At 59.6% G+C, this 21,314-nt stretch overlaps 2 protein-coding genes across 10 annotated transcripts in view; both read right to left on the bottom strand.

The window, feature by feature from the left end:
- The window catches only part of RELB (RELB proto-oncogene, NF-kB subunit), a 31,012-nt gene extending 25,037 nt beyond the window's left edge, over window positions 1-5,975 (bottom strand). For 3 of the 7 annotated variants that reach the window (XM_047836189.1, XM_047836193.1, XM_047836190.1), the window contains exons 1-3: window positions 5,730-5,975; window positions 4,770-4,817; window positions 1,233-1,241 (exon numbers count right to left, since the gene is read on the bottom strand). In XM_047836189.1, the coding sequence (XP_047692145.1) occupies window positions 1,233-1,241; window positions 4,770-4,817; window positions 5,730-5,784 (112 nt within the window). In that variant the 5' untranslated portion in view covers window positions 5,785-5,975. The other 4 variants (XM_047836192.1, XM_047836194.1, XM_047836191.1 and 1 more) reach the window with 3 other exon arrangements.
- Window positions 5,976-10,903: 4,928 nt separating this feature from the next.
- CLPTM1 (CLPTM1 regulator of GABA type A receptor forward trafficking) overlaps window positions 10,904-21,314 on the bottom strand; it is a 32,122-nt gene continuing 21,711 nt past the window's right edge. Inside the window, exons 6-14 of one of the 3 annotated variants that reach the window (XM_047836271.1) lie at window positions 18,064-18,149; window positions 17,098-17,218; window positions 16,283-16,527; window positions 15,468-15,561; window positions 13,313-13,503; window positions 12,969-13,064; window positions 12,539-12,674; window positions 11,790-11,957; window positions 10,904-11,649 (exon numbers count right to left, since the gene is read on the bottom strand). In XM_047836271.1, the coding sequence (XP_047692227.1) occupies window positions 11,351-11,649; window positions 11,790-11,957; window positions 12,539-12,674; window positions 12,969-13,064; window positions 13,313-13,503; window positions 15,468-15,561; window positions 16,283-16,527; window positions 17,098-17,218; window positions 18,064-18,149 (1,436 nt within the window). In that variant the 3' untranslated portion in view covers window positions 10,904-11,350. Of the gene's footprint in view, window positions 11,650-11,789; window positions 11,958-12,129; window positions 12,276-12,538; window positions 12,675-12,968; window positions 13,065-13,312; window positions 13,504-15,467; window positions 15,562-16,282; window positions 16,528-17,097; window positions 17,219-18,063; window positions 18,150-21,314 lie in introns of those variants that run through there. The other 2 variants (XM_047836272.1, XM_047836273.1) reach the window with 2 other exon arrangements.

The following is a 21,314-nucleotide window of genomic DNA, read 5'->3' as shown; positions in this document are numbered from 1 at the left end:
AAACCTGGGGACCTGCCTGGTCTCTCCTCCTGCACGCTCACATCCACTCCCCTCCCTAATAGCACCTGAATTCAAGTCTCCATCACCTCTCACCTGGATAAAGGTAGGGCCAGGTAACAGGTGTCCCTGCGTCCAGCTCACCCCGTTTAACAACGGCAAGAATAACAGCTGTCCTGCCTCAGAGAGCAGCCCCATCATCCAAATGCTCAAGCTGGAAGGATGCGCCTCTTTGTGGGTTGCTCACGATCCCCCAGCTGTGTCCCGTCCTTGAACTTCTGCCTCTTGCTTCAAACACCTATTGACGCTTCTCCCCACACCCCTGCGTCCATCCTGGTCCACCCTCACGGTCTCCCCTCGAACCGCTGCTCCCGTTCGCCGCCAGCTCACCTCCTCAGCCTGTCCCCCACGCACAGCCAGAGGTATCTCATGTCAGATCTTGTCCCCCCTCCCGTGGTGCCCATCTCCCTTACAGTCGAAGTCCATGTGTTCCCCATATAACCCCCCCCCAAACTCTATTCATCTCAGAAAACAAAAAACAAAAACCAAAACCCCACAACCCGGACCCCTGCGGATCCCTGCCACAGAGCCTTGCATGGACGGGTCCCTGTGGTCCTGGGTCTCCCACCACCTCCCTGTCACCTAGCTCTTTTCTCTTGCTCCCAGCAAAACTGGCCCTCTCTGGGGGGGTTGTGCTTGTTCTCCATCTGCCTATTCCATCCAGCCCACACTGGTTTCTCATCCTTCTGGTCACAAATATCACGCCTTCAGAAAGGCCACTCTAATGTGTGTCTTCCCAGACCATCTGTTTTTCTTTGTGTTATTTCCTTCACAGCCCGTAGCCCAATCTGACATTATCTTGCTCATTTGTTCCTTTTCCTACTGTCTCCTCCACTAGAGTGTCAGCTCCAGGAGGGTGGGGACCTTGTTTGGTTTGTGGGTGAATCCCCGGGGCCTAGAACAGTGCCTGGCACATGACGGGGGCTTGAAACAACTCACCGAAAGAATTAACAACGGTCACGGTAATGGTGCCACGAAAGGCAGCGGGCGTGCGGAGTCATTTCTAATTATCAAGCACTGCTAACACCTTGGGAACGTGACCGTTAAAATCCCCTGGCGGTCCTAGAAGTCACGCTGTGACCCTCCCCCTGCCCAACAGCAAGGGAGGCCAAGATCCCCCACTGTGAGAACTTGGACTCCTCAGCCTCCCCCCAGACCTGCCCTGTGATACTCACCCAATTCATCTGTGGAAGGAAGAGAAAGAGAAAGAGAAAGGTGAGGTCCAGAAAGTGCTCAAGACTTTGATCTTTTAAGACAGATTCCCCAACCCCCTCGCCTCATGGAACCCCTCCCTTTCCCCCTTCCTCCATCCTGGAAAACTGGGCTCCGACTCCCTGGGGTACCAAACCCCAGCCCCTGTCTTATCCTCTTGGGCTACCCTCCCCTCCCCCACTCAGCTCCCAATATTGGAGCCCCAGGGTCAGGGTACCCTCAAGTGCCTTCTAAAAACCGGGAATTATAAAGCATCATCGGGAAGGAAGCCGAAGATCTTATCACTGGGAAAAAACTCAACATCCAAGATTCTAAACTGAATGTGGGGGGGGGGGGGTCCCTCCCTAAAGCCCACCACAGAACCCCAAGGCTCTATACTAGCTAGTATCTGAAGATCCAAGGAAGTCGGTCCTTCACCTCCAGGCACCCACCTGCCCTGCACCCCGGCCCAGTCCCTCAGCAAGGCCCACCCACCATCCCAGATTCGCCCCCTGAGTGGGGAGAAACAGCAATGCTGGGGAAGCCCTTTGTCACCTCCTCAGGGAGGCTCTGTCCTGAACGGGGCCATGGAGAAATTGAAACACGCCTCCCATCATTCCATAGACAGGATGAGGGGAAGGCCGGAGTGAGCAAGCCTGGGCTCACACCGTGAGGGAGGGCAGTGGTCTGCCGCCGGTCGTAGACGTATCGATGCCAGCCTGCCTCACTGCCAGACCTGTCCTCCTCTTCCTCCTCCACTCTCGGGGAGTGGCTCCTGTCAGCCACTGCCACCTGGCAGTTTGCTCCTCGGAAAGCAGTTTACTTGCTCCCCTTATCTCATGTGATCTTTGAAGTCAGCAAGGGGGGAGGATCCCCCCCCCCCCACACTTGATAGCTGGGGACACGGAGGCTAGGAGAGAAGAAGGGACAGGCTGTAGATCACTGGCAGGGCCAACCTCCAACTTGGAACAACTTTCTTAAGCATCTATGCTGGACGGCCTGGGAACCCCAAGATGAGTTCAACTTTGGGGCCCTCAAGGAGCTCCCAGGCTGCAGGGGGAAACTGAGGCCCAGGAGGCAGTGGCCTGAGCTTTGGACTGCCTCAGCTCAAATCTTGGCTCTGCAACTTTCTAACTGTAGGGACTTGAGCCCATTACTTAACCCCTTTGGGCCTTGGTGTCTTCACCTGTAAAATGGACACAATAATAATGCCTCACTGGGCTGCTGTGAAAATCAAATGAGCTAATACGTGGGAAGCACTCAGAACTGTCACAGTTGTAGGCAAGACATAAATGCTGGCTGCTCTTGGATAAAGTGTTGGGAGACATTATTTTATGGACTTAGGTAAACCCGCTCTCCCTTTCTAGGCCTCGGTCCACCTGTCTATATATAAAACGAAAGGGTTGGAAGATGTGCTTTCACAACATGGGGTGTAGAGTCACCCAGATGTTGGTTTGAATCCTATCTGTCACTCACTGACTGTGCAGCCTTGGGGAAGTCTCTCAACCTCTCTGAGTCTTTCTCTGAAACATGAGGTCTGAGCTCCTATCTCAGGTGTTAACATGAGGATTCAGGATCACACAGGTCATTTGCTCAGCACGGTGTCTGAGCCCTGTGTCATAAGGCTTAGCTAATAGGATTATTATCTAAAATCCTCTTTCAGCCAGGAAACGCTGGGACCTTCTCCTTATTAAAGGCTCAATTCAAATAACCCCCTACCCCACCTCAACCTCCCACAGAGACCTGCCAAACCATTCAGGGACGGCCAGGATGGGCCCCATGTCTTTCCTGCCTCAGGGCCTTAGCACAACCTGCTCTCTGCCAGAATGCTCTTCCTCCGTTTCTTTGCGTGGCCTCCTCCTCCTCCTTCAGGTCCCTGCTCAAATGTCGCTTACTAGATGGGTCTTCCCTGACCACTTTATCGAAGAAAGCCCCCTGGTCCCTTGCCCCAGTCACTGACAGTTACACACCTTCGTTGTATCATTTTCATGACACCGATTAGGATTTGACATGACTTTGCATTAAGAGACTCACATCTATCTCCTCCTGCAGACTGTGGGCACCTCAGAGTAGGGAACAGGTCTGCCCCGTCGCACTGTATACCCAGGACCCAGTACGTGTCTAGCCCGTCAGAATGAGGGAAATTTTCCCTCCCACTCTGTCCTGGCATTTAGGGCTCTCTTTCTTACCCTGCTGTTAGATATCACTGGCCCCGAGACCTCTTCAGAGCCTTTATCACATTTTATAATCCTGCATTTACTTTATTGCCTATGTGTCTGCCTCCACATCTAGGGAGGGAACCTAGGAGGGCAGAATCAGGGCTGTCTCAGTCACTACTGAGTCCCCAGCACTGCCCGGCACAGGGCCAGCTACAGAACAGGCACTCGGTAAATATTTATCGAAGAGACGGCATCACCAATGACTCTCAATTGAAACCAAAGGTCTAGGTCTTGCGCCAGAAAGACCTCAGCCTTGTTCCTGCCCGGAACCAGTGCTCGGGCAGGACCTGTCCCCAGTGCCATGCCCCACCTTTCACCGCTGTCCAAACTCTCAGCCCTGTTAGAGAACCCGCCGAGCCTCCTCCACGGCCAGGCCAGCGCTTTGCAGGTCCATCCCAAGGATCTACCTCCAGACAGAGGCCCAGCCCCAGCCCACTAGGGCCAACTGAGTTTTCACGGTGACAGGATTCAATCCCTGCCCTCGAAATCCCAGAAGATTTCTAGGAGAGAAGATGTTGTCATTTAGCTATGATTCTGCGTTGTCTTGGGCAGCAATGAATTTTGGATGGCACTGGCTGAGGGGCTGTACAGACTAGTGGTTCTCAGCTTCTTTTGGGGAACTTGCTAGAAATGCAAACTCTCAGGGCCGCTCCTAGACCTACTGAATCAGAAACTCTAGAGGTAGGGCCCAACAATCTGTTTTAACAAGCTCCCTGAATGACTCTGATGAACACGAAGGTTTAAGAGCCATGGTTACAGGCTCTGTAACAGCGACAACAGCAGCAGCAACAACAGTAAAAGCCATTAACAGTTAACACTTACGGGGACTTTACTGTGTGCCAGAAACTGCTTTGCAGACCTGCCTGTATCAGCTCACTGAATCCTCTCAATCCCTGCCACCAAAACGGAGGCACTGATATTATGTCCATCTTACAGATGAGGCAAACTGAGGCCCAGAGAGGGGAAGTGATTTGCAGGCACTCACACGGGGAGGAGGTGATGGGTGGCACCAGTGTGTAATTATTACCCTCTGCACTGCCACGGTAAATCTCTAAAGAGGACTCCTCTTAGAGGGTGAATAGGTGGTTAGTTTTACCTGTCCAGCTCCTAATCACCCGGGAGGTAGGGGCATCTGGGGCCCCCATCTCAACCGGCGGGGATGAATACAGGTGGTCAGAGGAAAGCTGAGGTGGACCTGGGCGAAACCCCAGACAAGAGGCGTGCCCAGTGCCGCCTCCACAGGACGCCCCCCTCCCCCGTCCTGAGGGCGCAGGTGGGCCGGAACTGTGGAGGGCTGCTCACCCGTGGTCCTGGAAACGGCGAGCGAGAGCGAGGAGAGGTCAGCGGACCCTGCAGGGAGGGAGGCATGTCTCAGGAGGTAACGCGGCGGCTGCGGGGGGGACCGGAGAAGCTCCCAGGCCCCACCCCGTTCCTCTCGTGGCCCCGCCCCTTTGGATCACGCCCCTTCTGCCTTCTTGCGTGCAGGGTCTGGCCTTCCTTCTCCAACTTCTGGACCCGTTCCCCAGTTTCTGTCATTCTCACCACCCTCCATCACAGTCAGGCCGGCTCCTTCTCTTTCTCAAGGGCCTGGAGGAGCCCTTAACCTCAGTTAGGAAAGCCCCCACTCCGTCCTTTCTCTCAGGACCAACCCTCCCCCTTCACTTTTTCAGTGTCACCCACCCAGTCCCCTTCTCCCTCTCAGACCCTGCCACTTCTCTCCAGAGGCAGGCCCCACCCCCCTTTCTTCTCCGAGGCAGGCCCCGCCCCTCTTTTTTCGGAACAGGCCCACCCCCTTTTCCCTGGCAGAGTCAGGCCCCGCCCCCTTACTCTGAGTACGACGCCGCTTCCTTCTTAGAGTTAAGCTCCGCCCCCTCCTTGCTCTCAGAGTCAGGCTCCGCCCCCTTCGGTGAGCGAGGACCCTCATTTTCGCCCTCGGTGAATCTGTCCACGCCCCCACTCCGCAGGAGCAGCTCCCGCCCCGCCTTCTCCGAGTCGGGCCCCGCCTCCTCCTCTGCCTCAGGGTCAGGCCCCGCCCCCTTCTCACTCTGTAGTGGGACGCCTCCCTCTTACCTTGGGCTGGACCCCGTCACTATCCTCTGTCTCCTTCCTTCCCTCTAATACAGTGTCCCCGGAACCCTCAACCTCGCCCCCCCAAACGTTTTAGAGTCCCGTAGGACCCCCCAGACTACTCCAGGACCCTCCAGAACCCCTGCATCTCCAGTCCCGCCCCAGACTCCTCTCCTGAACCCCGGTCCCGCTTACCCAAGGCCCCCAGCTCCGGCGCAGCGGACGGTCTGGCGACGCGGCGACTCGGCATGGCCCGACCAGTGGGGACGGACGGCCCGGAGGCCGGCCCAGATCAAAACACACACGCGGGCAGGCCGGGCGGCCAGAAGGCACGGTCCGGAGGACGATCGCGGGTCGGGCGAGCGGCGCAGGGGCTGGGGCCACAGGCCGGGCTGGACGCGCGGCGCCCGGGGCTGCGGGGGGCGCCGGGCCGGGCCGGGCGGGCGGCGGGCGGGGGCGGGGCGGCGGAATTCCCCGGCGCCGCCGGCCTGCGCGCCCATTGGCCTGCACCCCATCGTGACGTCACGCTAGGGGAACGGGAAAACCCCCACGCGTCACGTGGTCGCGGGGGCGGGGCCGGCCGGGAAGAGGAGGCTGGGCGCACAGGAGGGGCTGGGCGAGCGCCGCTGCCCAGTGCTCAGGGGGGAGACAACTGAGGCTTGTTTAGGGCCACTCACGTCCTACCCCGGGAGCAAGTTGGGAAACTGAGGCCCGCCCCCCAGGTCTGCAAGCGGGAGCTGAAACTGCTGTTTCTCTGTAAGGGAAGCTTCGGGATCGGGAGGTTGCCAGGGCTCCAGCTGCCATTGGTAATAATGATCTTTACGAAAACCTCCGCAGCCTCTCTATGCCTCAGTTTCTTCAAGGGTGAACTGGGACTGAAGGTACATAAACGTTTAAAGCTAGAATGCCGGTTTTAGGATTTGTCTGTCTTGTTCCTTGCTCTAACCCTAGCGCCTAGAACATCCCTTGGAACACAGTGGGTGTCCATTAAATGTTTAGTGCATGGATGGATGTTTTATTCTTCCCCCATTACCCCTTCAAGTTTCCCAATGGCCCAGAACACTTTTACCTCCAGGGCTCAGCAACTCATTGTGGGCACGGTGACCGCCGGTGACCGCCGAGCCCCCAGTGTACATGTTAAGCTGACCCCTGAGCAAAGGGCTTACCTGGGGCCTTATATCTCACAGCTTGCACCAGCCTCAGAGGCATGTGATCAAATTACCATTATTGCAGAGCAGGAGCCTGAGGCTCAAAGAGGGGCAGCTATTTGGTTAGGTCACATTCCTAGGCCTTCCCTGTTTGTTCCTGAGAATGACCGGTTGACCATTAGGTCCTAATTTGCCAGGGTTTAGCATCCTGTGCCCACTCGTGTCAAATTTTCACCCCTTCTCTCCGTGACCCATGCGGACTCGTTGATTCATTTGACATACACTTACTGAGCACCTGCTGTGTGCCAGGGCCTGCACCGGGCACCGGGTCACAGCACTCACCATGCCAGACCCGGTGCCTCCTCGTGGAGAGCAGAATAGGGGACAGCGGCAGTCTCAAAGTGTGGCCCTCGGGCCTTCAGGTGATGCAGATAGCTGAAGCCCAAGTGTTGCCCTGGAGCAAAATATCAAGCAAACCTTTTCCACAAAAAAGCAGCCAAAGACAGCACAGAAACAATGAGCACGGCCATGTCCCAATAAAACATTATTTTATGGGCGTTGAAACTTGGGCTTTGTTGGGGCACCTGGGTGGCGCAGTCGGTTAGGCGTCCGACATCAGCCAGGTCACGATCTCGCGGTCCGTGAGTTCGAGCCCCGCGTCAGGCTCTGGGCTGATGGCTCGGAGTCTGGAGCCTGTTTCCGATTCTGTGTCTCCCTCTCTCTCTGCCCCTCCCCCGTTCATGCTCTGTCTCTCTCTGTCCCAAAAATAAATAAACGTTGAAAAAAAAAAATTAAAAAAAAAAAAAAAAAGAAACTTGGGCTTTGTAGAACTCTCATGTGAAACGAAATATTTTTGAGATTTTTTTCTTCCAAACACTCAAAAATGTAAAAATCATGCAAAAACTGGAAAATGCTGGTTTTCACCTGGAGGCTGTAGCCTGCATTTGACAAGAGCATTGCAAGAGAGGTTATGATTCGAGGGTCCAGAATCGGGCTGTTGGGGTTCAAATCGTAGGTCTCCCACTTACCGGCTGTGTGGCCTCAGGCAACTGACTTCGTCTCTCAGCCTTGGTTTCCCCATCTGTAAAATGGGTCTTATAATAGGATGGTTGTCAGGATTAATAAGATACTAAAAATAGTTGACGCTATAGCTCTATATGTGCTAGGCACTGTCCCAACAGCTGAGGACAGAGCGAGAAAGACGACAAATAAAACCCCTGCCACCATGGAACTGAAACCGAAGGTGGGGGAGGACAGATGGAAAAATAGATAAGCAGGGCACCTGGGGGGCTCAGTCAGTTCAGCAGCCGACTCTTGATTTTGGCTCAGGTTATGATCCCAAGGGCCTGGGATCAAGCCCTGTGTCGGGCAGAGCCTGCTTAAGATTCTTATTCTCTCTCGGGGTGCCTGGGTGGCCCAGTCGGTTGAGCGTCCGACTTCGGCTCAGGTCATGATCTCGCGGTCCATGAGTTCGAGCCCCGCGTCGGGCTCTGTGCTGACAGCTCGGAGCCTGGAGCCTGCTTCGGATTCTGTGTCTCCCTCTCTCTGCCCCTCCCCCGCTCCTGCTCTGTCTCTCTCTCTGTCAAAAATAAACATTAAAAAAAAATTTTTTTTTAAAGATTCTCATTCTCTCTTTCTCTCTCTCTCTGCTCTCCCTCTGCCCCTCTCCCCTGTTCATGCTCTCGCTCTCTAAAATAAAAAATAAAAATAAAGCAGATAAGCAAACGTGTATCTGGTGGCCACCGCAGCATTACAGAATAAAGCAGGATGTGTAGATTGAGTTTGGAGGGTGCTGTTTGAGTTAGGAAGTTCAGGGAAGGTCTGAGATGACGTCTGAACAGAGTTGAAACGGTGAAGGCTCTTTGTGGCTACGGAGACAAGTGTTCAAGACGCAGGAAACAGCAAGCACAAAGACCCTGAGGCGGGCACGTGCATGGCATGTTCAAGGAACAAGGAGGCTGGGGTGACCGCTAGAGAAGTAGAGGAAGCAAGAGTTAAATGTGGCCTGTAAGGCGATGGGGACATTGAGTAACATTAAATTTAACAGATGAAGCGAACCGCATACAAACCTCAGGCTAGAGTTTGGCTCCTGATAAGGAACATCTAATAGCGGCTCCTAGAATAGGACCAGGAGCCCAGTCGGTCCCCCCCGTCCCCCCCCCCCCCCCACCGTCCCTTGCAAACGTCTGGCCTCGTAACTGTTTAATTGGGTGGATAACCAAAAGCACAGGCCAGAAATCCCCAGCATTCGGGGCTTCTGCTGGGCTCTGAGCACCCTGAGGGCAGGCTTGGGGCTATCTTGGTCTCTGCTGTGTAAGCAGAACCCCCACCCCCATCCCCGCTCAGTGCAAGGTGCAGGGGAGGTGCTCGGGAAAAATCTGTGGACTGACTGCATGTCAGTCTCTCCACCGGTGTGTTAATGCAGGCCCCGCCAAGGTCCACACTTCTGGATGTGTACCTGTCTGTGAGAGACTGTACAAACATGTGCTCAGCCAACATTCCCAGAGGACAGAGCAGTGACTGAGACAGCTCTGGCTCTGTGCTCACAAGGCTCAGTCCGGTGGAGAATAACCTGTCTCTAGACAAGGATGACTCATAGTGGGCAGGGCTGGGGTGAGAGATCAGGGAGCTGGGGGTCCCGGATCAGGTAGTCAGGGAGGACTTCCTGGAGGAAGAGATACTAGAACTGCAGTGTGGGGGACGCCTAGGGTAAGATAATGAGTTGTGTGCCTCAGGGCACGTCCCAGGGAAGGGAAGAGCAGGGTCTAGAGCCAGAAGATAAGAGATCATGGCAAGTTAAAGCAAGGGTGATGAGGGGCGCCTGGCTGGCTCCGTCAGTGGGTGGAGCGTGCAGCTCTTGATCTCGGGGTTGTGAGTTCAAGCACATTGGGCATAGAGATTACTTGAAAATCTTAAAAAAAAAAAAAAAAAAAGGCGAGATGAGGCTGTGGGGGTGAAGTCCCTCCCATCCCCTCAAGGTCTCGTTTATTAGGGGCCTGGACTCTTCTCCCCAGCATACTGGGCACCACAGTAGGTTCTGAACAGGGGACAGGCAGGGTCAAGTCTGCGCCTTAGAAAACCCTCTGGCTGCTGAGTGGAGAGTGGACGGGAGGGGCAGGGACAGACGGGGAACAGCGTGGACCAGGTGGTCTCAGTGGGAGTGAAGGGGTGGGACTCCCGAGTATGGGGGGTACGGCTGGTGGGCCTTGCCAAAGGCTTGGGCATGTGCCTGCGGGGGGCTAGTGAGTCCAGGGGGCCCGAGAGCCTCCTTGGTTCCTAGAATCGTGGGACAGAAGCCCCACAGAGGAGTCCGGGCTTTCTCCCGGGGCACTGGCAACCCTGGGATGATGTAGGGCAGGGAAGGGAGTGTTGGGGGTCCGTGGGGCTGCCTGAGGGGAGGAGGGGCCTGCTGCCCACGTGTGTGCATGCGGGGCCCTGCGTGTGCCAACGTTTCCCAGGACCTCATGGATTCCCTGCCCGGCTCTGCAGGAGGTCGGCAGTGGAGCCCTGTGTGGCCCTGGGCGTCCTCTCCCTGTGTTGATGCGGCCACCCCCCAAAACAGTAAATCTGGAAACGTGAGGTCCCAACAGTTTGGAGGGAAAGGACATCCAGAGACGCAGAGTCCATGTCTCTACAGTGGATCGACAGTCCCAGCCCAGACAGCTGGGAAGACGTGTTGGCTGGGTCCTGGGGGCAGATGTCACCTCCACAGCTACAGAGCACGACAGCCAGGCACACCACCCCGAGTAAGGACTCACCCCCGTACCCCTACCGTGACCCTGGCGGGGAGAGCTCAGAGGCCCAGAGACGGGAGGCTGTGTGTCTAGGATGCGGGGACCACTCAACAAGGAAGCCTGATGGGGAGTTGACTCATGGGGTGGGCCTGTGCTGCTGCCCCGCCTGGCAGCACGAGGCCAGGGGAGCATCAGGGGACGGGGCACAGCCAGATGCAGCCTCGTGGGCAAGAACGCAGGTGCAATAAGGTCACAGCAAACAGCTTCCCGTCTGTGAAATGGGGACAGTTACGGAAGCCCCTGGAGGGCTGCCGGGAGGGGGAGAAGGGGGAGAAAGGGCCTGGTCACGGGGGGGTCACTGTCTCCCACTCTACTCCGTCCTGCACTCCGCAGGTCTCCCTTGCAGACCCAGGAGAGACACCCGCACCCCGGCGAAGCTGCCCTCCGAGGTGGCAGAGGAAGGCAGGCACGAGGGGGGATGGCTGAGTTTAAGTTAAACACCCATATGAATTTATTAAATCCAGACTGTGTTAAAGGGTGGCGGTCTGGGAGGAGGGGCGTGGCGGGGGGACAAGGGACAAGATGATGGATGGCCACAGGCATCCCGCAGAGGGGCCCCAGCCGCCCCCCCGCCTGGGCACCCCCCTCGGCAGCGCCACGTCGGCTTCACCATGATTCCCAACGGTGCTGGGCTGGCAGGGCGAGATGGCTAGAAACACAGAGGGACACACGGACAGACGGCGCCTCCACAAACAACGTGCCCCGGCCTGCCCCGGCCCCCGCAACACACGCTGGGCTCTGGCCCGCGGGGGCCTCCTGCCACCCTGGCCCCATCTGTCCAGGGAAAGGGCGACAAGGAGGGGAGGCGAGGGGGCCGGGGCCGCGGGGGTGGTGGTCACCAGGAGCCGGAGCAGAAGAGGAGGACCAGGGGCGGCTAATCCCTTTTCTTGTCCTCTGCTGGCTTTGGAGGGGCTTCCTGGGGCTCGGTGGCAGAGCTGGCCCCCTGGGTGGGCTTGGCGGGCGGGGGCGTGGAGGCCTCCTCCCTGGCGGCGGCGGGGGTGGCTGTGGCAGGGGCCGGGGCGGGTGGGGGTGGGAGGGCCCCTGCTGCTGTCGGGGCCTTGGCCACGGGGGCGGCTGCTGTCGGGGCCTCGCCACTCATGCCAAACTCGTTCACCCGCGTGGGGTCGACGCGGTAGATCCACCGTTGGTAGAGGTAGATGAAGAAGACCACATCTGGCGGGGGGGGGGGGGGGGTGGCGAGGGGGGCAGCGTGAGGGGGCGGCCGTGGCACCCCTCAGACCAGGGCCCTGCCTGTGCCCGGGTCTGGCGGCGGCCTCCCGCGCCGGCCCTCCCGCCCGCCCGCTGGACCTCACCGTCCCGCAGGCAGCCGATCCGATACATGACGGGCATCTTGATGACAAAGGCAAACAGGTCGTCAATGAAGGTGTTGAGGGCCTTGTAGGTGAGCATGCGCCAGGGCAGGTGGGCCACAGACTTGAGCTTGTAGTTGATGAAGAGCTGGGGTGTCATGGTGATGAAGCCTGCAGTGACGGGGAAAGGGACGCCCGTGAGCAGAGGAAGGGGTGTCCTGACCCCCGACCTCTCTGGCCGCCTTGCCGGTCTCGCCCTCCGCACTCCGCTCCAGCACCACCACCACCCCACCCCCCCACCCCCGCCGGCCCCTCACCACTCCCGCGCCCAGGCACATGTCACCACAGCTCCCTCGCCCCACCCCGGGCAGCTTGCAGGCCTCAGTTTACACATCATGACCCGAGAGGTTTCCCCAAACCCCTTTACTTCGACCCCTTCGCGGCACCCGCTGTAACTCGCCCGTCTGCTTGTTGACTCTGAAGGGGCCCCTGAGGACAAGGACATACCGAAACATGCCGTGCGTGGCCTCCGGAAAGTCCTCGCTGACCCCCACGTTGGACCAGGCTCCCCTCACCCCCTTCAAGGCTCCTCACGCGCCACCCCTGCCCACCCAGGGCTGTCCCTGTCTGGGGAGGGGGCCGTGAGCATCAGGAGGGCAGGGCCGGGCCTCCTGGACCACCGCTGGGCGCCAGCAGGGCCCGGCGTGGGGCCCGGGAGCGTCTGCGGCGGGCGCCCCGGGAGGCCGGCTCACCGAAGGTCAGCAGGAAGCCGTAGAGCATGCTGAGCACCCAGGAGTACCAGCCCTTGTGCTCCAGGTACAGGAGGCTATAGACCGCGTAGCAGCCCAGGAGCGGAAAGAGGATCCACGACAGGTACCGGAACGCCATCTGCGGGGCGCGGGGCAGGGCTGGCACCCGGCTCCCCACCCTCACCCACCCACACCCGGTCCGGCAGGCCGGGCCAGGGGAATTTCCAGGTGGCCCCGGGAACCGTGGACTCGCTCAGGAAGTATACACGGCAGGCGCGGAACACCAGAGGGTGTGACGCAGGCCATAAAGAAGGGCCCCGCCGGTGGGCGCGCAGATGCCCTAGCCCCCCACCCACTGCCCATCTCCTGGGCCCCCCAAGGGCATGTGGGTGCTTGGAGACCCTCCCCGGGGCCCACCGTGGAGGACACTCACATCATCATACACTTTGGTAGAGGACTCGATGTACGTGGACTTGTCTTTGAAGGTTGGGCGGGGGAAGAGTCCTGCCACCTTGTGCTCCCGGTCCAGCTGCAGACGGGGAGGGAGGCCGTGGTCAGCTGCCACGCTGGCTCCCACCCCCACCCTTCCTCACTGTTCCCAGTTCCCCTGTCCCACGTGTGACCCAAAAAATCCCCTGGTGTGAAAATCCCCTTGGTCCTGGGAGTGCAACAGGCACTGGGAAACCCCCAGGGGCCAGCTCCAGGGTCTGGCTGGCGCAGACGACCGCCATTCCAAGTCCCGGTGGCCCCCAGAACAGCACAGCGGCCCGGCCTTACCCGGACGTCCATGACCTTGGTGATCTTCCAGAGGTCGATGAGGACCCCGATGAAGACGCTGACCTGGACCACGAAATTGGTCTCGTTGTCCAGGATGTAGAGAAGGACCACGAAAGACTGGAAAACGCCGAAGAAGACGGAGCGCACGGACAGGCCCTCCAGGGACTGCCGGCTGTTCCAAAACTGGATATCTGCACGGGAGGCGGGGGGAAGCTGAGAGGGTGCGGAGCCCCCGAGCCCCTCCTGCAGCTCCTTCAGGCCCCGTGCTCAGACCCCCAACGCGCCACAGTGGCACTGGGTCTGTCACGGGCAGTGGCGCACACTACCCTCCGCTCCCGTGAAGAGTCTCGTGCCAGAGCGGCAGGCAGGCAGGCAGGCAGGACGACTGCGGTCCTTACAGCGGAACCCCACCCCCGCCCCCAGGGTGCAGTCTGACCGTGCGCACTGCCACGCGTCAGGTGCCGAGGCTGGCCAGGGAAGCCACATTCCTCGGGCCACACAGCCCGGCCTGGTGGAATGTGGACGGAAGCCAGGTCTGCATGACGCCAGCCCCAGGCTGTCCCCCCGGTGCCATGCTCTCTCCCCTGGGCACGACGCTCTGGGACACGCACTTCAAGACCAGCTCCTCCAGCCCACCGCCCTGAAACCCTGCAGGGCCTCGGACACGCCTGGGGCATAGGCAAGGGACTGGGCACTGGTCTCCAACAGCTCCTTCTAGTGCCCCCGGCGGACCCCACCCACAAGGCTAGGCCAGCCCCTCCCTGAGCCCTGGCCTCCCGTGGGCCAAAGTGGGTGACGGCAGTGTCCCCACCTGCAGCCACAGGAAGCCGACCACCCCAGTGCCTGCCTCACAGGAGCGAGGCCAGGCCCAGGCTCACACGGGGCTGGCTCTGCATCAGTGTGCAAGGCTGTCCACCCTGCTCTGATTCTGGTTCCAGGGCTCCAGCATGCTCGTCCTGCCCCCGCATCAGACGCGGGGACACCCACAGAACCCCCCAGTCCTGACCGGGAAAAAAGGGTACGGAGACAGGGTCTGTTGGAGGCGGGTGGATCTGAGTCCCACCTCACACCAGGGAGGCAACGAGCAGGAGTAAAGGCCCCCGGGGCCCATCCCCCTGCTGAGTGACCTCAGGCGAGTGACCATGCCCTCTGTGCCTTCATCTCTCAGGAGGAAGAGGGACCCTAGGCGACCCAGCCGGCAGTCAGCAGGAAGTCTGGGAGCCACGGCGTGCCCAGGCACAGCGAGTGCTCCATATGGCACAGCTACCAGTGGTCGCCACTACCTACTGTCCCATTTGGATGGCAGAAACTTCTAGAAGGTAACTCTCAACCACGGCAGTACCGTCTTAAGAACGCTAGTGCCCGTTAGTACTGCTGCTTGCGCAAGCTGTAGAGCGGGAGGCCCTCCGCCCCCCGCCTGCAGCTCTCCGGGGAAGGAAGCAGTGGCCCACGGGGCTTAGAGGATGAGACTGGGTGATGGAGCCTCCGCCCGGGTCCAAATCCTGGCTCTGCCACGTGGGAGCTGCGTGACTACGGGCAAGTTACCTAACCTCCCTGAGCGTCCACTTCCTCACCCCTAAGCACAGAGGTAACGACAGGCTTCCTCGTGGGGCTGGGGTCATGGGGACTCGGCAAGTACCTAGTGAGGGCACTAAGAATGGTGCCCGGCACCTGGCCAGTTCCCCCTGAAATGCTGGCCATCAGCACTGTTGGCCTTTGGAACGTAGGGGCCTTCTGGGGACAGGGCTGTTGCCTCCCCACCCAGGTGGTCCCCATCCGCACAGCCTTGAGGGGCCTCTCCCACCAAAGAGCTGCTGTGCAGGGCAGCGGGAGTAGCCCTGGGGCTTCCCTGTTCCCAGCCCTGGAGTTCCCCAGCCCCGCTTCCTGGTGGTGCCATCCTGGCTTCTGCCGGCACAGCAGGCCAGCTCCTTCCCCGGTGCCACACCCGCTGGATGGGAGTTTCTGGGCTGGGAGTTTTGGGGCCATTACCCTCCCCAGCTCCTCAGGCCTCTGGAGAGTGGGGCTGAGAGACCCCACGTAGAGGGCGAACCTATGGGGAAGGAGGGAAGGAAGGGGGCAGACCCTAGCCCCCACCGCACACCCTCCTATCCCCAGCCCCTGTGGCCTCTCATCGGCCCCAGGGTCCCAACCCTACCGTTCTTGAAGGCCAGGAACTCAAAGACACTGTGGACGATGGACACGATGATGGTGAGCGCCAGCAGGTAGGGGTTGGTCTCTAGGAGGGCAACCTAGAGGTGGGGGGAGATGCCGGTGAGCACCGTTGCGCCCTTGCCCAGGGGTGACCGCTGCGGCATGTTCGTTAGCCAGCCCCACTCCCCTTCCCCTGGGCCCCAGAAGACCGGAGCCCGGGGGGCTGCCCCCGGGGCAGAGAGAGCACACTGGCCAGCAGGAGAGTGGGTCAGGACGGGCAGGGGGGCACGGAGAGGCGGGCAAGTGCTTTACAGACGGGAGGCGAGGGGGGTGGAGAGACAGTAATGGGGAGAGAAGCAGAGTGACCAAAACACATGAAGGGACAGCTGGGGTGAGGACTGGAAACTCAACCCCAGAGACAAGCCCAGGGAGGCACCACTGAGTCTCCTGGTCACGGAAAGGCCAGGAAGAAAGGTGGGAACAACAGACGTTCAAGGACACAGTAAGGGGGAGAAGAGACATGGAGTCGGAGCTCAGGGTCAAAGGGACAGGCCGTGGCGGCGGGGGGTGCGGGGAGGGGAATGCAGGTCCAGACCCAGAAGGCCCAACCAAGCTGACGTAAAGGCTGTGACAAGAAGGTCCACAGGAGCCTCGGAGACAGGACCCCCGAGCCAGCCGGGGCCTGCCGCAGGAGGGGGCCCAGGAGGCTGTGGAGCTGGGCAGGCAGCTCGGGCCGGAGGTCCTCAGGCTGCCACCTCTCCTCCCCCTTCCCCTCTCGCTGCCCGGGAAGGTGCTGGAAAGCCCCCTGTCCCCTGTCACCTTCACTGAGTCCTGCTCCTCGTCCGACTGCTCATACAGCTCGTCCCCCAGGAAGTTCCAGGGCGACTTGGTGCTCTGGGCGGCATAGAGCTGCCAGCGCCAGAGCGACAGCGGGCAGAAAGACACGCGGAGCGGCAGGCTGGCCAGGCTCTCATTGATGGGGTAGTAGTCCTTCTGCAGGTTCCAGTAGTCGTTGAAGTAGATGATGGGGTAGTAGTCACCACTGACGGCGTCAAACTTCACATCTGCGGGCACGTGGGGCAGGGGCGCCTCTTAGCCCGGGCTGCAGGCCACCGGCACCCAAGAGGCTGGGGAGAGCCCTCGCACCTCCAAGAACGAAGGCGGCACATCCAGGGGCCTGCAGGGATCTGACGGGGCCCCTCTGACAGGGGACGCTTTTTGGCTACACCACAAGGGGCCAAGGGACTGCCTGACCTCAGCGGAGGGAACAGGGCAGAAAAAGCCAGGCGGACCCCGCCGGAAGGGGACAGCTAGGGCTCAGCTCCGGCCCGCGGCTGCCCCATCCATGATTCCAACATATCGGCTTTGTGAAAGAAATCAGAAATCTGGGTTTTTAAGTGATGCTGTCCCAACCTCAGACGTTGGGTCCAACAGCTCAGGAGCCAGGTGAGACTTGCCAGGGGACTGGTTTTGGCACGCACACGGGCGGTCAGTGCCGGGGTCACCGGAAGGTACAGGAAGGAGAGAAGATAAAGGGGAGTGCTGGGGGTAGCGGGGACCAAAACTCTCAGGGAGTGGGGGTGGAAAGCCAAGGAAACAGCCCGGGCAAGGGCCCGAGGCGGGTGGGGGCTCACACTGGTCCAGAGGAGGAGGCACGCTGCCTTTCACCCACGGCGTGTGGTCGTCCACGATGTTGATGGTGATGTTGGGGTGCCAGTGGGAGATCACCTCCACGGGCCCATAGTCCTCGGCCCTCTGAGGGGAGACCGAGTGAGGCAGGGTTGGGAGAGGGGGCCTCGGAGACAGCTGCCTGCTTTCTCCTGAGGGCTCCCGTGACATTTGAGACAGCAGAACAATAACCATCACGGTGACCACTGGCCAAAGGCTCACCCCAGACGGTCCCCATGCCAGCCTTTACAGAATCCCCCCAACTACCTAACAGAGCAGGAGACCCAGGCCTGAGGTCGTGGATGGGGTCATGTCCCAGGCTGCAAAGCCTGGCCTTGTGACAGCACGGATGTGGGACCCACACGCAGCCTCCGGGCTTGGGGACCATCCCTCTCACCAGGGACCAGCTTGTAGAGAAAGGAAGGTCTTGGCGCCCATCACGGGTTAACACCCCAGCACCCCAGCCTGCCAGGGAGTATTCCTGCTAGAGTCACATCATCAGGTGCCTACTCTGTGCCAGGGTGAGTCTGAGCCCTGGGGCCTGACTGCTTGGGTGTGAATCCGGGCCCTGCCGGGTCCTGACTGTGACACTCCGGGCAAGTCTCCTGGTCTGAACATGGGAACAGTGACGGGACCCTCCCGGCGGGGCTGGTGAGAAGCGTCTAAGTACGTGCGTGTTCAGCGGGCAGAACGCTTGCTCCGTAGGTGCTGACTGCTGTATGCTTGCCCGGAGTCCTCCCCAGCCTGAGAGGTAGCTCTGACTCCTTACCCGGTTTCCAGAGAGGAAACTGAGGCACAGAGAGGCGAGGTGGCCCAAGCAAGCCCCCACAGCGGCTCAGTGGGAGTGCCACAGGGGAACCCGCGGACGCCGGCTGCTGGGCTGTGAAAGGCCAGGTGCTCCCCCAAGATCCGACAGCTGTGCTCGCGTTTACCTTGATCATTTCTGGATCCGCTTCTGTCTCTCCCGTCAACAGGTTCTTGGTTTTCTGAAATCGCCGGCGCTTGTATTTGTTGATCACTGTTGGGGGGTGGGGGGGGCAGAGGAAAGAGGGGGGACATGAGACCCGCCGGCGCCGGACACCGGACCTCTGCCCACCAACAGCCGCGCACTGCCCTCCAGCCCGCAGCAGATGAGAACAGTGGCCGAGAGCCGCAACTGCCCCTTCAAAGCCCACCGCCCAATCCCCCAACTTCACAGGGACGCCAACATCTGCCATACTGCCCCAGGCAAAGCCCTGGAGGGGCCCTTCTCCAGAATCTTCTCCTTCCGTTCCATCGGCCGCTCCCCACCCAGCACGTGCCTAGCATCCAACCCCTCCTCCCCCCAGCGGGCCACCCTCTCCTCCCGGCCCCCTGGTGGCCCGCTCCTGCCCCCAAAGCCTTCTCTCCACAAGGCAGCGATCCTTTTGAACCAAGGATCAGCTCACGTGCAGCTGCTCCAGAGCCTCCGAAGGCTCCCGCTCCTGGAGCAGGGCGCCTGCCACGCTCACCACGGCCGCACCGACCTCCCGCCTTCGCCCGCCTCACTCCTCTCTCCTCGCACCCGCCAACCCCGGGCCTTCGGAGGTGCCGCTCCATCTCCCCGGCACGCATCCGCCGTGGTCGGAACCTTCCCGCCTGGCTCCTCTGTACCCTTCAGGTCCCTGGTGACATGCTCCCCTTCCACAGGCTTCCCTGTGCACCCCACTGCAGGAGGCCGTCCAGCCGCCCTCCTTGCCACTTCTGTCTCCTCCACCACTTTTTGCCCCGGCCCCAAGTTCACCTCCCCGTCGGCTGGCTCGTCCGCTGCCTCGTCCGGTCTGCCAACCCCAGGACTGACAACTAGTAGAACCCAAAGACACAAACAGGGGGGCTGTGGACAGTTCTGGAGAAGGCCCGGAGCCACCAATGTGAGAGATACTGAGGGGCTGTGAATCCCCAGCCGGCAGCGGACCTCACTTCCCCTTGCAGAGGCCAGGTTGGCTACGGGCTCCCTGCCACCCTGCCCGGAAGACTGCCAAGACTTGCCAGGAAGAGGACGCCGGTGCCCGCCTGAGCTCCGTCTCCCCTCCTCCGCCCTGGCCCTGTACTCTTCAGCTCTTCCTCGTGGGAGCACGAAGGCAACCCGCCCCTCCCAGGACTCCCTCCTGCCCGAGGGCCGGGGAGAGAGGGGGAAATGCAAAAGGGAGCGGGCCAAGAGCGGGGTCTCTGGGGTCACATCCCGGCTCCGGCTCCCCGAGGGACCTCTGTGAGCTACATGGCTTCCTTGGACTTCAGTCCCTCCTCCGGAGAATGGGGTTCAAAGCCCCACCCCTTCTTGGCAGAACCGCTGGGAAGTGGCTCCCTGCTCTACAGGGTCCCTGCCCGTCACATTAACACCAGCCACAGGGCCCAGATCTCTCTCACCGACTCGGAACCAGGGCTTGGGACTCTTGGACTCTATGGATGAGCTCAAGTGTGAAAAGGCTTCTGGGAATTGGCTTTTGGTTTCAGGCCAGAGCCTGCTGCTCTCCCTGTCGGCGTCAACATCACCCACCACTCCTCCCACGTCCATTCATTGGAGACCTTGCCTCCATGTCCAGGGAGAGCAGGAAACACCCGAGGGTGGGCATCCTGGAGGGAACCTTCCAGGCGGACGTGCCCTGCTCCTGTTCCAGGGAGAAGCTGTCCAGGGAAGGGAGGAGCCGTATCCGGCCTGGCCCCAGAAGGAGAGTGGCTTCGGCTCAGGTGGCATTTTATGATTTGGTGGCATGCAAAATGGCCTATAACATGAGATGGGCCTGCCTTCCATGGGGGACAAGAGTCCCCTTTTCTCGAAGTTACAGCTCCCAGAATGGCACCAGCCAGTATAATCAGTGGCCACAGGAGGCTGTGGACACTGATGATGTGGCTGGGCCAGACCGAGATCTGCTGTGAGTGCATCACACACACTAGATTTCAAAAGGTAAGGCGGGGGGCGCCTGGGTGGCTCAGTCGGTGAAGTGTCCAACTTTGGCTCAAGGTCTCACAGTTCATGAATTCGAGCCCCACGTCAGACTCTGTGCTAACGGCTCAGAGCCTGGAGCCCGCTTCGGATTCTGTGTCTCCCTCTCTCTCTGCTCCTCCCCCGTTTGAGCTCAGTCTCTCTCTCAAGAATAAAAATGTCAAAAAAAACCCCAAACCAAAACAGAAAAAAAAAAAAAAAAAAAAAAAACCAACTTAAGGCAAAGACGAAGATACCTCACCAATTTTCCCCATTGATTCCACACTGAAATGACAACGTGTTGACCTCAATAAAACTATTGCTAACACTAAGTGGCCACTAGAAAACGTAAAGGACTTCTGTGGCTGCTGTTAGCTCTATGACACCATCCTCCTCTGTGCCCTAACTACTGGCCCTCTGGGGACAGAGACAGAGGGGACTTCTCTGATCCCACACTCCCGTTCTTCCCCCTGGACTTGACGTGGGACCAGCTCGAGTCCCTCCAAGACCCTGCTCCAAGGGGTCCTAGCTGCGAGGCCGGGAAGGGAGGCCTGGAGGGTCCTAGCGGGCTTTTCAGGTCCCATGGGCTACAGATGCTATTTTGCAGACCAGGCCAACACGTGTCACGCTGACCACGAACATGACCTTAGCCGCGCATTAATACGGATCACGTTTCACCAAGAGGCAAAACCCCAGAAAATAACACTGGCGTCGGTCGGGGGCAAATGAGAGGCGGGTGAGCCGCCCCCCTCCTGGGCCACGTTCAAGGCAGCCTCCGAGGTGTCCGGCACATCTAACCCGGAGCTCCCGACAAATCCCACTCCCAGGGCCACACCTGTGGAGTCTACCCACGCAAGCCACGCTCCCTCCGCTTGCCTCTGCCTGCACCAGATCCCGCTAGTGGATGCCACACATCATGTTCCACAGACACACGCACACGGCAGAGCTCGGCACACACGAGGGGACTTCCGCCAATCAGTTCTGGAGACTGAGACAGGGTCATCGACCTTTTGTTTTGCCCAGTACAGGTGATAATGAAAAAATCAGATGGTCCTCTGGGATATTTTTATACCCTCCAAAATTAGCAAAGACCTAACCCGCACGAGGAGACGTACATCTATCACTGCCCCACACAAAAACAGCCGGAGGGATCTGAACTCAAAAAGCAAGGTGGGCACACGAGACTCACAAGAAGGGAACGGGAACTTCCTGAGGGAGCCATGGAGTTTCTAGATCTGCTGA

The sequence above is a fragment of the Prionailurus viverrinus genome, chromosome E2 (assembly GCF_022837055.1).
Source record: "Prionailurus viverrinus isolate Anna chromosome E2, UM_Priviv_1.0, whole genome shotgun sequence".
Taxonomy (NCBI): domain Eukaryota; kingdom Metazoa; phylum Chordata; class Mammalia; order Carnivora; family Felidae; genus Prionailurus; species Prionailurus viverrinus.
The sequence above is the reverse complement of the archived record's forward strand: the minus strand, read 5'-3'. Positions and strand labels throughout refer to the sequence as shown.